The sequence below is a fragment of the Hemibagrus wyckioides genome, linkage group LG15 (genome assembly GCF_019097595.1).
Source record: "Hemibagrus wyckioides isolate EC202008001 linkage group LG15, SWU_Hwy_1.0, whole genome shotgun sequence".
Classification (NCBI taxonomy): domain Eukaryota; kingdom Metazoa; phylum Chordata; class Actinopteri; order Siluriformes; family Bagridae; genus Hemibagrus; species Hemibagrus wyckioides.
The window spans coordinates 7,766,342-7,785,000 of NC_080724.1; the positions used below are offsets into that span (position 1 = coordinate 7,766,342).

General features: G+C 38.7%; 1 protein-coding gene across 1 annotated transcript; it reads right to left on the reverse strand.

The window, feature by feature from the left end:
• Positions 1-43: 43 nt before the first annotated feature.
• Positions 44-15,755, reverse strand: avpr2aa (arginine vasopressin receptor 2a, duplicate a). The gene is made up of 6 exons (XM_058410806.1): positions 15,409-15,755; positions 7,788-8,152; positions 6,674-6,919; positions 6,032-6,178; positions 4,527-5,181; positions 44-1,372 (listed from the first exon to the last, which is right to left on the reverse strand). Exons 2-6 carry the CDS (start codon positions 8,148-8,150, stop codon positions 1,170-1,172), a joined length of 1,614 nt encoding a protein of 537 aa, XP_058266789.1. The 5' UTR covers positions 8,151-8,152; positions 15,409-15,755; the 3' UTR covers positions 44-1,169.
• Between the last annotated feature and the right edge of the window lie 2,904 nt (positions 15,756-18,659).

The following is an 18,659-nucleotide window of genomic DNA, read 5'->3' on the forward strand; positions in this document are numbered from 1 at the left end:
AACGTTTTGAAAACATTTGATAAAACATTATACAACAACATGACATGTTTACATACATTTATTGCACTTTAATAAATTACAATGTCAATAAAATATCAAAAAAAAATCTCTAGAATGCTCTGGAAATCCATTCACACATAATAAATGGGGGAAATTTCTCATCTCTAACATGCAGTTGATGGGCCTCAAATATGAGATTTGTGCTTTTACAGATGGAGAGTCACGGAAGGAGGAATCTCTGAAAGGCACTTTTTTGGCTCTGGCATTGTTATTTGTTTATTTGTTTAAAACTTATCTTAATATAGATTACGCTTATGAAGGCTGCTTGGTCCACAATATCATAAAGAAAGAATTAAAGTAAGAGAATATGATGTCATCAAATAGTCAAGCTATAGATCCTGTGTTATACTCCATGTACCATGGTAACGTGTTCATAAAATTAGCTTAAATTAAATTGCTTTAAAATTAAATCTTCATTATCCCTGACATCTTCAGTATGAGTACTTATGTGATATGTTCCTGTTTCCTTTTTTTTCTCCTCCACTCCGTATCCTGTCCATTCATTTCCTGTTTTTCACCACCTCTTTTGAAGTTGTCTTTTTGATGGAGTTTCCATGCATGATTCATTTTTCTCACTGATGCTTTCCATCAAGCTCAAAAGTGAGATTTTGTAGCAGAAAGACCGATAAGGAATAAAAACGGAGTGATAAATGATGCTAGGGAATGTCTGGGGGCACAGGTTGAGGTCAGGCTTCATCTTTTTCCATCAAAAAGTCTTAAGCAGGCTTAACATGCTCTTGGCTCAAGAGTTCTTCAATTTAATAAAATGTGTCATATATACAGCTTCTAATTCATAAAGCTTCAAATTACATTGAAATGTAATTTAGTTTAGTGTTAAAGGAGTAAGCATTTGGTCTTCATCATAAGTTTAGATTGAAACGTCTCAAGTATCTCAAGTAAATTTTTGTGGACATGATATAACATTTCTGTGTTCACATCATGACCTTGCTCTTAAGTTGTCTTACTCGGTCAGTGTAGTGTTAATCCATAATGTGCTTTTTTCCAATCGCTCAGGTAGCTTCAGCTATGTTAGGTCAAACTTCTCCCAACAACAACGATTCTTATTTTGTGATGCTTGGCTTGAATAAATCTCCTGGTGTGTGAGTGGCTCAGAATGGGTAGTCCTTGGTGGTGCTGGTAGTGTGTATGGCACTGGAGTCTTCAGGCAGGGAGCCCCTGCGGGCGATTCGAGGCCGGCAATGCAAAAGGGAGACAAGTTCATGAGAGACGCTGCTAGAGAAGGCTGTGTAGATCCACGGATTTGTGCAGGAGTTTAAGCTGGCCAGCAGCATCAGGATAGTGAAGGCCACCCCTGAGAGAGAGAGAGAGAGAGAGAGAGAGAGAGAGAGAAAGAGAGAGGGAGAGAGACAGAATTATGGAGGAGATAAAGACAAAGATGTACACAGCATCTGAATTTATTACCTATTCACCAAATAGTTCACTACAACCGTTTATTTAATTGCATCCATATACCTCCTCTTTGGCCTTTCACTTTGCCTCCTGCCTGGCAGCTCCATGTCCAACATTCTCCTACCAATATACTCACTCTCTCTCCTCTGGACATGTCCAAACCATCTGGCCTCCCTTTGTCCCCCAAACGTCCAACATGAGCTGTCCCTCTGATGTACTCGTTCCTAATCCTGTCCAACCTTGTCACTCCCAAAGAGAACCTCAACATCTTCAGCTCTACTACCTCCAGCTCTGACTCCTGTCTCTTCCTCAGTGATACTGTCTCTAAACCATACAGCATGGCCGGTCTCACCACCATCTTGTACACCTTCCCCTTGATTCTTGCTGATATTTTTCTATCACACAGAACTCCCGACACCTTTCTCCACCCATTCCAACCTGCCTGCACTCGCTTCTCTACCTCTTTCCCACACTCTCCATTACTCTGGACTGTTGACCTCAAGTACTTAAACTCCTTGTACCTTCTTCACCTCTTCACCCTGTAATCTTACTGTTCCACTTCCCTCCCTTTCATTCACACACATGTACTCAGTCTTACTATGACTGACTTTCATTCCTCTTCGTTCCAGTGCAAACCTCCACCTCTCCAGGTTTTCCTCCACCTGCTCCCTGCTCTCACTACAGATCACAATGTCATCTGCAAACATCATTGTCCAAGGAGACTCCTGTCTGACCTCCTCTGACAACTGGTCCATCACCATAGCAAACAGGAAGGGGCTCGGAGCCGATCCCTGATGCAGTCCCACCTCCACTTTGAACTCCTCTGTCTGCCCTACACCACCTCACCACTGTCCTGCTCCTCTCATACATGTCCTACACCACTCTGACATACTTCCCTGCTACTCCTGACTTCCTCATACAGTACCACAGCTCTTCTCTTGGCACCCTGTCATACTCTTTCTCCAAGTCTACAAACAAACAGTGACCAACTCTCTCTGACCATCCCTATACTTCTCCATCAAAATTCTCAGAGCAAAAATTGCATCTGTTGTGCTCTTTCTGGGCATGAAGCCATACTGCTGCTCACAAATTTCCACTACCTTCCTTAACCTAGCTTTCACTACTCTTTCCCATAGCTTCGTTGTATGGCTCATCAACTTTATCCCCCTATAGTTGTCGCAACCCTGCACATCACCCTTATTCTTAAAGGTCTTAAAGTAATACTGTACACTTCTTCTCCATTCCTCAGGCATCTTCTCACTCTCTAAAACCCTGTTAAACAAACTAGTTAAAAATTCCACTGCTGCCTCTCCTAGACACTTCCAGACCTCCACCAGGATGTCGTTAGGACTAACTGCCTTTCCACTTTTCAAGCCTTCCTGACTTCATCCTTTCTAATCTTATCTACTTTCTGTTCCACAGAGTTCACCCCTTCTACTCTTCTTTCCCTCTCATTTTCCTCATCCATCAGCTCTTCAAAGTACTCCTTCCATCTCCTCTGCACACTCTCCTCATTTGATTTGATTTCATTTCATTAAATTTCAATTTGAATAATCTGTCTCTCATTCATCCTTAAACTAGTTACAATCGTATTATATATTAATCATGACTTGTAAGCGTAGTTTTGGAGAAGAATGAACTCTTATGATGACAGGTATTGATAAAGAGCAATTATATATATAGTTCACTTGAAGTATAGTTCAATATAGTTGAATGGTGTGTGCATGTTTTTGGCTTCACTGTGACACTGGGACAGATGCCCTGGCCTCTAGGGGGCCCTCAACAAGCATATATTTTACATCAATAATTGGTAGACATATTACGTAGAACACAAACCAATAAATGTAAAGCTACCAAATCATTTGGAATGAATCGTTTTCAAGTGGTCTGACTGTAACTTTGACAAGAAAAAACAAAACACACTCTAAGTGTGGGACTCAAGGGTGTCCAATCTTAAAAAGGGACAGCATTGGTACAGATTTTGTCCAATCAAGCCAGAGCCACCAGTTTGAGTGGTCTTTCAATAGAACATCTGCTCTAGCTTGGTTGGAATAAATACCTGCATCCACACTGGCCTTCCTTTTCTGTTAAGCCTGGAAACTCCCTGGTCTAATGGGTCAGATTTAAAAAACTAAAGTAAACGGCAAAATAAAAGTACGCCAAAGAAGAGATGGCTGTTGAGATGGTGCAGCTGGACTACATGTGAGTTGGCAAGGTAAAAAGCAAGAACAAAGCCAGTCACCTAAACTAAGACTGCATTCTAATGAACATTAACATAGTAATATAAGTGTTTTATTTCACGTGTCAGCGTAGCAAGTAAGCGATTAGGTTTCTGCCCAGGAGCTTATTATTTTCTAATCTGTCCATGAAACCACATATTCATAAATAACTGAATACACAGTAATTATAAATAGGATCCTTATTGGCGTGGATGTGTGGAAAGAGAGGGAATGGCATCAAGACAACAGAGAAGGTCTATACTCAGGATTATTATAATGCACTGACCACATCTACCAGTATTACCTGTCATACAGGAACAGCACAATAGGGACTGTACACACAACACACAATTTGGACAGTTGCTTCTATGCTGCTAGCCTTAGAGTTTATTGTATGTACAGTTTCACATTGCCATTGTGTTGTATTGAGATTAAATTGCACAGCATGTACTTATTGTCTTGTATCTTGCTTTCTATTTGCAGTGTCTATTTCTGATTATCTTCTACTGCACTCTTTTTGATATTTGACCCTGGAAATTCTCTTTAATGTTCCACACCGGCCGAGGGAGATATTATACTGCACCAACCTCTATTTCATTTAATTGTTTATATCTATGTAGCTAGAATCAATTAGAAGGCAATTAAAGTTCTCTCAAACTCCTAGGCTGGAAAAATGTAAAGAGAAGCCTCATATAAGAAAATTGACCAGATTAACTACAGTTTTCTTGTGTATCTTTAAAGTTCTATTAATTTTAAGCATTTAAATGTTAAATGTAACACGTGACTTGAATGTGTATTACTAAGACAATGATGGGTTTTGTTGATCACTGAACTCACCTTGATCTGGTGGGTTTGGGTCCCAAGCAGCCCAGAGCTGCACTGTGAAGAAGGGTGACCAGCACATGGTATAAACCAGCACTATGACCAGAGTCATCCTCAGTGTTTTGGACATCGCTCTGGATACACCCGGCGGTGGAGGAGTCACGGGGCGCGATATGGACGATGAAACCTGGACAGGAGGGACTGGATTGCAAATCTCCAGAGAGGCCTCAAATGATTTAGCATAGGGCTCGGTGTAATCCAGGGAAGTCCGATAACAATCAGCAGCACCTTCAGAGAGAGGTCTAGAGCTCATGTGAGCTGCTGAGTTGCTCTGAGTTATGGAAGAATGTGTGTGGGAGAGAGTGTAAGGCAGTACATCAGGGGATTGAGTGCTGTATTGTAGACAGTCACAGCAGTCAGGCTGTGGTGCATGCTGGGAGTTGCGGGCATTGCAGTATGACTGGGATGAGTCACTCTTGTTCCTTCGATGAAATCCTCTACGGGATTCTCTCAAGGACGATCCTCTTCCTCTCTCCCTTTCTCTTGTTTTGTCGTTCTGATTTCGCAGGCTGGGCATGCGGAAGATTACTACATTTTTCTTCGAGTCAGATGACACCACCCGCTTTGACTTCAGGTAGATGTTGTCACGAATCTCCCTGAAAATTCGGACCTGGGAGGAATGCAGTTGTGTCAGTTACCAGGATGACACGCCCATCTATTAAATCAGTTTAAATCCTTCTATTTGGTACTATATATCTGTTATTGCTGACAAAACTTCTCTTTTCTTTTCATTTTGGTTTTTCATGTTTTTGCAAGTCCAATCCTTCAGGGATTGCTTGGAAGCAGGTAGGATAGTTAAGATGATATCCTGCTTAGTCCCTTTTCTTTCTATCATCTTACATTCATGATATTTTTATACATTGTGTGGAGTCTTACACGTTACATGTCCATGGTTTTCCCAAGGGTTCACTGATCTCCTCTCACCTGCCAGAAATGTCCCTGTATGTAGACTAGCTACTGTAATCAAGTCAGTCAACTGTTTACTGTGCTACATGAACAAATGAAAGATATACTGTGTGTATAATGTTATCCTAAAGTAACTTCACCAAAAGAGACTGATGTGGTGGTGCTCTTTCTTTGATACTCTGACAGTCACAGACTGTAACATTCACATTGCTATGTTATATATGTTTATGCTCAAAACACTGAAATACTGACAATAACTGGAGCACATTTTAGACTCACAATACAGTAACACTCTACTGTTTTTATTGGTTGTTAAATCCTCATACTTTAGTGTGTATTATGTGATTTGGGACACTTCCTGTCACATCCTGTAGCCTTGACTTTAATTTACCTTTCTGTGAAGCAATCAGTTCCCTCTGCATAATACATATGTGGTCAATTTCTGAATAAATAATCACTTCTGACAGTTTTATCAACACTATTTTTAGGGGAAACCATGTCTTCTAGTGCCAACTCTATATGTAGTGTAGAGGATTCTAGAAGATTTGCATTACCTGGCACACCATGATGATGAAGGTAGGAAGGATGAACACAGCCAGAGTCATCCAAGTCACATAGGCTTTCAGACCCCATGGTTCAGCAAAGTGGCCCCAACACTCAAACTCCCCCGGAGCTACTTCAGATCTGGAGAAAATGAACACCTAGTGAAAGACAAAAGGTGTTAAAGGTGTTAAAATTTTACTAGGTAGTGATTAAAATTCCATTTGGAATTGAAGTTTTACTGTAGCAACAATATGAACTCTACATGCAATGTAGAAATATGTTAATTATAAGTATAATGTAATATGTAATAAGTGTCTCTCTAGATTAAGACTTGGGGTCAGTAACATTACACATGCCATTAAATCAACAAAAAATAAAAATGTCATTTAACTCTTTGTAACAGTACACTGGGGATTCATTCCACCAGCGGACAAATGAATTATTTTATTGTCAGGAGTCTGATATAAAATGAGTCAGGACTCTGTTGGCTTTTAGTGTAAGACGTTTGTTTTTCCCTCTGGATAACCTTACAGAGAATTTTAGCGGATGAAGATAACAGCTTCAAATTTTAGCACTTTAGCATATCAGAGAGAAGAAATGGGGTTTAATATCACATAATCTACTTAATGTGAATGAAATCCTGAGTCTCATACCTGTGGAACACTAAGCACAAGGGACAGACCCCAGGCCACCACGATGGGTGTGTTCCAGCGTGAGATTGCCCCAAGCCTGTAGGCCTGAAGGGGGCAGCATATGGCGTAATGGCGGTCCACTGTCATAGCAACGATCATGTAGGAGGAAGCGAACATGCCCACGATCTGCAAGTATTTCACTGAGCGGCACAATGCATCAGGACCCTGGAACTTCTCCGTAATGTCCCACACCAGCTGAGGGAGAACCTGGAGTGTTGTGAAAAATGTTATAGTACATTAATATTTCAGATTTATAAAGATTAAAGTCATTAAATTCACTTGTTCCCTTATGTGTTTGTTTTTTTAGCATCAACTCGTTCACATGGCTGAGGCATCAGGTATGATTAGTAATAAATGTATTTGAAAAATGTGCTGTTATTTTATCTACAACAAAAAAAATCAAATCTGCAATATACTAAAGGTTGTTTTTTGTAGGGAGATGTGTTTTTGTTTTTTTTTGTGACAAATTATTTTGTGGCATGCTGTTACAGAAATTTAATCCATTTTGTGATGGTAGTGACATTGCACCATCCAGTTGATTATTTTCCTATAACAATAGCACATACCACTGTGTTTTATTCCCGAGGATTTTTATTCTATTCTCCAAAATTTTGAGCTCTGTGGCCAATAGGAGAAGGTGGACCTAAGAATACCTCCATTAAATGAAAGAAATCTGTGGTTTAAACTAATATTGTGGTTTGGTCACAATCCTACTTGATGGTGTATTGAACACCAGAACAAACAAAGAAAGCTGCGCTTAGCAATGGGCCTTATGAGTCACTTTACCAAATTGATTTTTTTAACCTGACGGTTTAAATTAATGGACCTGCTTGTCTTGATTAGTCTCATTAACTACTCTGAGTGGGCATCAATAATGTTGTGCAGGCTGTAATTTCAAGTGACTAGTTTGAAGTGAATGAGAATCATGATATTTAGAAATGTGCTTAAAAACTATTCCGAATCAAATACGCTAAAAGGTTCCATGTGGAGTCATAGGAAATGTCTGTATTTTTTTTTTATTATTATTTACTCATTTGCCTTAGTGTGTATTCAGAGATTTTCAAGAATGGCCCACCTGAAAAAAGGCCACCACCAAATCAGCTACACAGAGATTAACCATGAAAAGGTGCATAGGAGCGTTGTGCTTGCGTCTCCGCAACAGAACCCACAGCACAAAGCTGTTGCTCAGTGTGGTGAGTGCCAAGACCAGGCTCAGGACACCGATCTCCGCCTGCGCCAGTGCCATGTCCCGCACCCTGGCTGCAAGTGGGGCATTAGTGGTCCCCGCTGAGCTGTTCTGCAGCAGCCAGAAATATGATCCGCCACCATACGAACCGTTCAGTCCCATGTTTTCACGGGAAGTAACTGAAGAGGCGTTCCATGCAGGCATTGTGTGGTCAGGTCCATGCCAACCTGATTCCTCTGTGTCAGTTGCCATGCCTGTGAGAGAAACACAGTTTGTACACTGGTGGATTTAATGTGAAGGTGCAAAGATATGCTACACGTGAATTTTTAAGCATACAAAATTTGAATTTTGTGAGACAAATTTTCTGGCATAGGCAGGTAGTGAACTGGCTTTCTAAAGCAACCTAGAGTGTAAATGAGCTTCTACTTACATAAAAAGAGTAGTGTTATTGCTAATAAATAATAATGTTAGTAACTAAATGGCTGATTTCTGATAGGAAAAGCGCCTTTATGTATTATTGATAGATGATCTCTTTTTACAAAATGATCCTTAGCTATCATTGAATTTGTAAATTTGTTCAATTTCACACACGTCCTGAGAGAATCTCCTTTCCTTTTTCTATTTCTCACTCTTTCTCTCTTTCTCTGTTTCTCTTTGAGGGCCTCTTTTCCAGAATGGTACCATCTGTGAAAGATTCACAAATCTGCCATTACATCTAATATGCAGGACAAAATTGCCCCCCTGAGGACTGACTTGAGTTCTCACAAAGACAAACTGAGACAGACCTTCTCTTTATATTCCCTAGTGAAGCCTCAACAAATATTTAACCCTCCACCCATACATTTATTATATTAAGTGTGTTTAAACGATTGGACAGACTTATCTAGAATCCTGCCTGGAAAAAATATGATATGATGATTTTCATCTAGACCATGATAAATAAAGACAGCCTTATTTAACCGCCAGCATATTCATGTTTTCATGTATACTGAAGAAGTGTTTTAAGACAATCGAGCTCATTGAGTGAAGGAGTATACGAACTCGTATTAGCTACTTGTGGAACTTCTTTTACTGGCAGGAACCTCAACGAAATGCTTTCTGTAGCTGCTGATCATTCCTGTGCTGCAATTAGGAGGTATTTTGGCTTGTTTCTTTATACAAATCTGTTTCAGTTTGTGTATAATTTTAGGATGTCTTGCTTGAATGGCCTGCTTCAGATCACGCCACAGTGCGTCAATGTGATTAAAGAAAGACTTGGATATTCGAAAATATAGATTAAAAATAAAAAACTTCTTGTGCTTGTGCCACTTTGGTGTTGGTTTACTCTTCAGGTTTTAGATGTTGCTTGACATCTTTTGTTGTACATTAGCGCCTGCCAGTCTGAGTTGGCGGGTCTGAGTCTGAGTGCTATAGAATGATCTCTGTTGTACGATTCAGCACTCCCCCGGTTAAGGTTGAGGTTGTGGTGTTGGTATGCATCTAACAAAGTTGGTATTAAATAACAATGTGCTCATTTACTGAAAATGATGGCTAAAACCCAGGTTTTAGGCAATTTAAAACAGGCAGGAAAATGTTTCTTTCCTCTATCTTCCTTTGTAGTAGCTTGATTTGTCACCATTCTGAGCCTGGTTCCTCTTAAGGTTTCTTTGCCATCATCACCTCAGGCTTACTCATTAAGGATGAATGTTAGGAATAAATAGCAACTTATCGTTACACTTTATAATTTTTTCTTTGTTTCTATACTTCTATAAAGCTGCGATCATGTCCATTGTTAAAAGCGCTATGGAAATAAATTGAACTGAACTGAATTCTACTCCCTTAGCTGATGGTAGCATGTCTCCTTACAGGAAGGTGTTGAATTTCTTTGCTAGGTTTCTATGACAGGAGACACAGCATTTGGAAGACAATACATATTAAACATAATACGCTTCACCTTGATGCTGTGAACTTCTAAATCTCACCACCAAGCTATTACACACGTGATCTGTGGAATCTTTTCAGAACCAAGAACAAGCAGGATTAATGAATCTGAGCAAAATAAAGTTCGACACACAGCCACAACATAACTCAGATAATATCTTTTACATACATGATGACATGACACCACATCTCCAAGATGAAACAAAACAAAATATGATGTTCTCGCTCTTTCCTAGTCCTTATTAACACTTAACTAGCTAACTAGCTTGCTGTATGTTATTCACTTTTTAGTCATTTAGGTTTCCAGGCACCCAAAACATGATTCTGGGCAACATATTGGAGTTAATGACATATCCACTGCTTACAAAGATTTTACAACCCACCCTTTCGAATGTCAGCTCCTAGGATGAACAGTCATGGTGCTAAAGGTCTTCCATTTTGAATCTCAGAATATAGTGAATTACAGGTAGGGATGGAATATACCAAATATGAGGAGCACATTTATTGTATTTGATCTACTGTGCATTAGTGTTGGAGTTAGGCTAAAGGCAAACCCCAAGAGACTGAAGAGGTTCAAGAAAGAAGAGGCTACAGAATACAACAAATTAAAGGAGATAAAAGCTCAAAGACTGAAGGAAGTATATAAGTATGGGGATAAGTATAGTATAAAAAGTAAGTATAAAAGTATAGTATATAACTATAGTATAAACAGAAACTGAAGAAACACACAGGAGCTACAAAATCAAAAACAGACTAGGATTCAAACCCAAAGACAACCCCGAGCAAATGCGTTCAACAGGCAGACAAACAAAAGCAGGATAAGTATAGAGACTGATGAGAGTTAATGAGACAGACAATTAAACACAGGTGCAGACAGAAAATAATGGACGTGCACAGGAAGGGTGGGTAGAAGAAGACGCGCTAAAACCCAGAAGGCATACAGGACACTTTTTGATACTGAAATCAGATCTTTTGTAAGTATTATAAGCTTCAACAAGTCTCCAAATGCTTTTTGATTAGAAAAGATTATACTTTTATCAGGGGAATTGTTTATGATGTAGCCTTTCCTAAAACATCAAGCACTTTAAATGCTCTAATGTACACTTTTTTCAGATTGTATTATTAACACAATGCATTATAAACTTATTATAAGCACAATAGCCATATTCTTAATAATAACTAATGGTAAATATTCATTAGCATGGAAGTATCTCTGAAGAGATTCATCTTTATCATTCGTCTTCAGTGAACGCTTTATTCTGTTAAGGGTCGCAGTGTGTCTAGTGAGAGAACACACCCCTGATGGGATGCCCAGGAACCATGCACACACACACACACACACACAAAGTGATTTTAAAAATCACAAACCTGGCCAACATTCTGGAAGGGTGCTTTCCATAAGACACCTAAAGCAGCCCCATTTTTTTCCACTGCTCGCATAACATGGCTAACTAACAGAGGACACAAGAAGTCCATCCCTGGCATCATTAGGATTGGAATAAACAATTTCACTAAATGTTTCCATGCCAAAGCTTAAAGTTTCAAATCAGTTTCAAATCAGTCCTTTCAGGATCTTGTGATTTTGCAAGTTGAGAAATGAACGCAAAATCAAGCAAACTCTGCGGAATTCAGATGGAACGACTGCAGATTTTCCAACATAATTGGTCCAAGATGTGCTATGTGACATCATCACAACATGCATTGAGCCAAAGCCCCACATGTTGTGTTGCAAATTTAAAAATAAAAGCTGCAGCAAATTCAAGGAAAAAAAAGGAAATCATGGAGGGACTGTAAAATGCTTGATAAAATATTTCTGTGCATATTATAACTTGCCTAGTCAAGTTAGTCAAGTTAGTTAGTTAGACTCTGGTTGTCTTCAGACAATTCAATTCGATTCAATTTATTTTGTATAGCGCCTTTTACAATGAACATTGTCTTAAAGCAGCTTTACAAAAGAACAGAAACAGAGAAAGGGGAGGGGAAAAATAACTAAATAACTAGAAATAAGAATAAATTATTAAATTTAATTATTAAACTATTAGACAGGGTTCTGATCTTCTGGGATTCACTCAATAGTCTCTAGAGTTTATAAAGAATGGTGCAGGGGGAAGCAAAAGTTCAGGATAGCAAGTTAAAGAATCACTTTTTACAACCGTGGTCATCAGAAAAGCATCTCATAATGCACAAAACATCCAACCTACGGGAAGGCAGAGGCTCAACATTACTGTGCTGATTGAATATTGGAAAAATGTCAGCTGGTCTAATGAAGAATTTGGGATCAACTGCATGAATCCATCAACACAATCTTTACGGACAGTACCTGACACTTGTTTCCAGGTATGCTATCTTTCATTCCAAAAAGCAATTTAAAACCATAGAGCATCGGTATTCCACTAAAATGTCCAGCTGCATACAATTCCTTACATGTAGAAGTTCAGATAAAATGAATGGTCGTCATGGTTACGTTTGAGTCCTTGACCATTAACTAGCAGATCTTGGCAATATATAAACAAACATCAGCTTGTTTTGGTTATGCTTTTGTTTCACACTGCCACTTCACATTACCCCTGACCAAAAAATGAGACATCTGGTTTGATCATGAAGCAGAGAATAAAGGCAATACTTTTCTTTCTAATCGTCATTAAACCTCATTTTCAGTGTTAATGTTTTTTCAATGCATCATCGGACAAGAAATGGCCAGTTACCTCAGACTTGCTCATTAGGGATAAATATAAATTTCATTTTAAACTTTGTCATTTTTATTCTGAATTTTTATACGTAAAGCTGCTTTGAGACGGTGTCCATTGTTAAACACGATATGCAAATAAATTGAATTGAACTGAAATGGTAAAAACCTATGGCTGTGAGATGCTTCATAGTCAACAACTTAAATACCATAAATGCATAAGCCACAGCAGAGGTAGAAATGGTGCGTGTTTTTAAAAAAATTAAATCGCTAAACTATCGCAATTTCTAATCTTCATATGCTGAACAGATCTACTACAGAATTTTTCAATTGCTGGGTTCCATCCGTGGAAACATCTTCAGACTGCGGTCCACCAGCTGATGACCTGTGAATTAAACCATTTGTCCAATAAAAAATGGGTACATGTGCTGTTTAGTAAGAGTTTATTTAATAACTTCAGTCCGCAATGCAGAATTTCCAATGAGTTTTTTCACAAACTTTTGGTCACAGCTGCATCTTTTACCCCTTTGTAAAGCCATATGTCTAGTAAATGGTAAACAATGTCTAGGTTCAGAGCCCAAAGCGCTGTCTGTATATAACAAATGGGAAGTGTTTTATTAACTTGTGCAGCAGAAAGCTGTTGGAGGTTTGCAGCTGTACCGTCTCACGGTTCTCCTCAAGGACCTTTGCTAAGAGCTGGTGCCTGCTGCCTGATTTCTCCATCTACAGTCCTCCTAGAGTATATGTTCGCTGAATGCTTCTGCTCAGTGTCTGTCTTTACCGCAGAGTTTGGAGTGATGCATGAAGGAAAGATCTCCTCCTCCTTCCCTTTTACTTTGTCAGTGAGTCTTTTACCTCAGTAAGGCTGTGTAGAATCTCACACTTCAGATATCAGCACATTACAATGTGCTGTATAGACAAACACTGTGTCTGGGTTTTGCTATACACTTTTACTTACTGCACTGATAAAGCAACTGATAAGGCGGCACAGGGCAGTGTGGGAAATACGGGGTCTCGCCACGTACGCCATGAGCTCCAGGTCACTCTGGTTGGTTTGCTCAGCGTTGGTTTGGGTGTGACTAAAACTATAAAAGCAATATAAGTATCACTTTCCCACTAATTATATTTGAATCATGATAACAACATTGAGATTTAATATTTGAATAGAACTCTATAGATTGCAAATAAGCCATGTCGCTGAAATGAGCTGATTGGTCAACAATGCAAATGAGTTCTTAATGACTCTGGTGTGATGAATCATTAGTCAGTAGCTTCTGTTTGCGTTTTAATGTCTTGCAGTGTTTATTATTAGTCAGAAAAAGGGAGGAATAATGTGCAATAATAATAATCATTTATACAGTATATAAATATTATATATAATATAAAGTATGCATTCATTCATTCATTCATTCATCTGCAGCAAGGATTTTAAACCAGTCAGGGTCACACTGAATCCAGAGTATATCCCAGGAACACTATGTGTGATGCATAAATGCACCCTGGACACACACATTCACACACAGTGATATACTGTGATTACTATATTGTGCTTTATAATGTTTTTTGCTTCAGATTTTTACAGCCTGACCTGATGGATAGCAGTCTGAAAATAAAAACAAGCCATCTGCTATAAGCGACATGTCTGAGTGCTGCAAGACTGATGACTTAACACTCGAATGCACAGCATTAACACAAGCCATTAACGTTAACTGTGTATACATGGTCAAGACAGGGTTAGACAAATATCTGTCCTTTCCATTAATTTCTCTGCTTACTTTTCAGACACTGTTTTTCTATACTAACATTGCTCATTTATACTTTGTGTTATCTTGTACACATCAGTGACCACAGGCGCAACAACCACATGGGTAGGTATTTGGCTCAAGTAACTAAATGTAACTGTATATTACATTTTCAGTCATCATGTGATCTAGTGTGGCATTTTAAAGACAATGAATACAGTTTTGTATTGTGATGTGTTTCTGCAAGTCATGGCAGGTTAAAGGATAGGGCTATGAAAATGGTGAACAATGAAGAATCTGCCAGAGAAATGAAAGTGGCTTACAATGCCACATTAAGACAGGTTAAGCCAGGTAATAATAATTTAAAAATTGCTGACTCAAATAAGTAAACTTCCACAGACAAACCAGTTCAAATATCACATGCTTCACTGACAGGTAGATAGAATTCATACTGTGATGCCTGACCCTTAAGTGTCATAAGTGCCTTAAATTCATAAGTGTCAGCCTGACCCTTTTTCCACTTTCCACTTCCTGTAATAACCAGCCTATTTTGATGTGGAATAGGTAAATACATTAGCACATTGACACCAACAAAAAGATGATTAGGCTTCTTAGGTCACTGGGATATGAGCATTAGAAATGATATTCTTCTGTCATCTTTGGTCCGTCTACGGGTCGTGTCTCAAAATCAATTGCTCACATGATTATAGAGTGTATATGATTCAAAGCATGTTCATCTGAATAAGATTAACATTGAGATCGTGCATGTGCGATGGCAATGAAAATATTTGAAAGGTCTTTATGAGTTATTATTTGAACCTGTGTGCAAAAGTGTTTGCTATTTGGTTTTTACTGCATTCAGCCGCCATACACCCGGGGATTTTGATGTAAGCGCAGGCTTGTCTTTCAAAAAACCTTTGCTGTTACACTCATGTTTACTTTTCTAAGCAATCTTTAAACATTTCTCCATGCACTTAAGTTAACCCAGGCTCTCAAACCATACCTATAGTAATTTATAAACACACACAGTCACCTAGCAATCATTTACATTCACTCACCTCACTACTAAAGAATTTATTTACCTTCTTAAGTGCCATTAAGGACTAGTTTTTCGACATGCTGTCGGTTCTTCTATAGCAGAATTGATTTAGAAGAAACTTACTGTTCGTGGTTGTCCTGTCCCAGTTTGTTGGTAGTTACCAGGTCCAGCACTTTTACTCCCTCTCTCTACCTGTCCAGCCTTATGCAGTACACGTGAGTTCCACAGGATTGGTGAGCAGAGGTGTGTTATTTCAGCAGCCTTATGTGAACCAGCAAACTCGTTGCATCATGTTTTGATTTAAGCCTGTTCATTTCAAGTTGCCGTCCCAGATGATATCAAGCAAGATATCCTTCAAATTATTTCGGCACTCCTGAGTAGTGCTTGGACAAGTCCTTATATCCCAGTCGTATGGGTGCTACTGCACTGATACAGCAGATTTTGTGCTCAGGCTGTTCTCTCTCTCTCTCTCTCTCTCTCTCTCTCTCTCTCTCTGTCTCTCTCTTCCCTCCCCTCCCTGGTTCTCTGGGAGGAGATAGTTAATACAGGTGTACTATGACATATCTCTCCAGCATGTAATGTCCAGGCAGATGAGTGTTGAGTGTAAGGTCAAACTTCATAGTTTGAGTGTAAGGTCAATTTTTAAGATTTATTTAACCCTGCTGATTTGTGATGTGTGATGTGTCTTATTCCTTTAACCCACACACCTGATTCATGATTCACATACCTGCTCTGTGGAAAGAGGAAAAATCAAGGAAGCAATAAGGCTCATTATGCAATGTGTTATTGTTGATTTGCACGACTCACTTGAGTTAAATTCATTCTGAGGTGAGTGTTTATTGTGTCCTGTGACAACAAGATATTGATTTCTTTTCAAGGAAGAAAGTTGTAGGAGAAAAAGAGGGTGAGAGGAGACGCAAATTTGGCTCATATCCACTGTCACGTCCTTGTCTCTGGTCTGGATCAAGAATATTGTTGAGTGTTGTGCCGGACAAGCAAAATATGTAATTAGCCACAGGAAGTCACACAAGTAACATGCGCAACATCTCTTCTGGAGAGGACTAACACATAGAGCCCATTGTCTTTTCTCCATGCTGATGGATACCTCCAGGACATAATTCTGTAGTGTTTATATTACCCAGCGTTCCACGATCATCTGCCAATAGATTTTGGAAAATAAACCATGTACCATCACAGGAGTGGAAGAGGCCCATATCATATATCCTTAACCCTTTTACTATAGAGATCCTGAACCGGCTTGAGTAATTCACCCCACTGAGGCACATTTTCCAGATGGTCTCATCAGTGTCCAGAAATAAATCTGACAGCTGGTTTCCATGGGGGAAAGCGAAGGTTCCTCTAGTGATTCTTTTACTACCCTGTATTTGGGAGCTTGGATGTTGATCGACCCAAAGCACACTTGCAGTAAGCTCTTGACAATTCTTTATAAAGTCATTTGCTTTAGTTTGCCGGGAAAGACACAGAGCAGGATTGCAGGCTGGGCTTCATTTCAAATGTCCATCTCAAATGTCGGTAATTTTAGAAACTCGAATCCCAGTGGCTCGAAAAAAAAGGTCATCCTGAATGATTTGAAATATTAACCCATTATGAACAAATAGAGGAATGTAATGAAGTTGTGCTTGAGGGTTCTGATATCAGACACATACTGAATAATACGCCTTAAAAAAAACATAAGGCACCATTTATTCATTTTCAGTGACAGCTTTATCCTGCTCATGGTCATGGATCAGGAGTGAATGGGGAAAAAACCCTGGGTGGTACACCAGTCCATCACAGAGTATCATACACACATTCATTGAGTCACCAATCTACCAATCAGCATGTTTCTTGGCGGTTGAGGAGCACCCAAATAAACACATGGATATGCGAAGAGCATGCAAAACTTTCCACTATGTGGAAAATACGTGATAGCGTAGCACACGTTATGACTGGGATTTGATTAATGTTAGGCTTTTAAAGATGAAAACAAAATCAAATACAAATGAATTGTGTTTCTAGGCTATGTGAAGTAGAATATTATTTAAGCAACATCAGACTATTCCACTGTTTCCAAGTTTGCATTCGTGAGGATACCGTAAACACTACAGGCACCCTAAAGACCGCAAAGCACTACAGGCAGTGGTCAGGAACGGTTTAGAGGATGCTCTGAACATTGAACACACACGCTTTTTCTCAGGAAAAAATCCTGGCACCTAAAAGACCCTATTCACTCAGAATATCCTCTGTTCTCACTGAAACTCCAAGAAGAAGCTACAGAACTATCAGCAAGTACTACGACAAGATTTACAGAGAGTTTCTACACCTCAATAACTTTATTAGGAACACTTAAAACCTTTCAGGCTCCAACATCTATTGTTATTCTATTAGACATTTTGCCATTTTCTACAATTTTCTACATTACACAAGCTACTCAACTATTTATAGTAGATGTATGTAAGTCCTCCTTTGAAGCTTAGGCTCTTTCTTCCAACTTGTGTTATATACAGTATGTGCAGTCACCTGTCTATTCCATCTATATAATGATGCCGTGTCACTGAGCTCATCATCAATATAAACCGCTACAAGGTGCTGATATCAAGAGTTGATTAATAATGATTTTAATGAATCTAAGAAAGTATCAGATTCTGCAAAAGGCTGAGTTGATAGAATTGGTCATACGTATACACGGTAAAATATTTCAAGAGGGTTAAACTTAGATGCATTACTTTAAGTTTCTTTTTTGAAAATTTGAGTTCAATACCAAAACTTTGGAGTTAAAGAGAAGCAATAAGTTCTTATAACGTAATGGAGGCCTCCTGTTTTACAGTGTATGCATTTTATACCGTATGTACACACAATATTTAAAGCACACAAGCTAATCTATAGTTTAAAAATGGTAATACAGCTAACTAGTATTAATAAACTATTATGATAATATCTAATGGAGTCTAGTGCAAAATAACCAGATATTGCTGACAGATGATGTGAAGCTGTTTTTTTTTTGTTTGTTTTTTTTATCTGAAACTATGTTTATTTCCTAAGTCCTTAGTTCTGTGTTGTTTTATGTAGCTCTGTGTTTTTATATATGTATGGTCCTGGAGGAATGTTGTATCATTTCACTATGTACTGCACCAGCTACATATATGGATGAAATGAAAATAAAAACTTGTCTTCATACATTAATGAATAAAAATCTAATAGTTTCTCTTTTTGTCTTTTGTGCTGTGAATACATCTGTATTGTAATATGTATAGTCTCAAGGAATGATAGGTAAGAATTTTATTATAGACTGATGTCCACATGATGATAAAGACCTATAAATTTAGACTTTAATGCTATAATACACACAAATGCACCAGTGAGAACTCATGGTG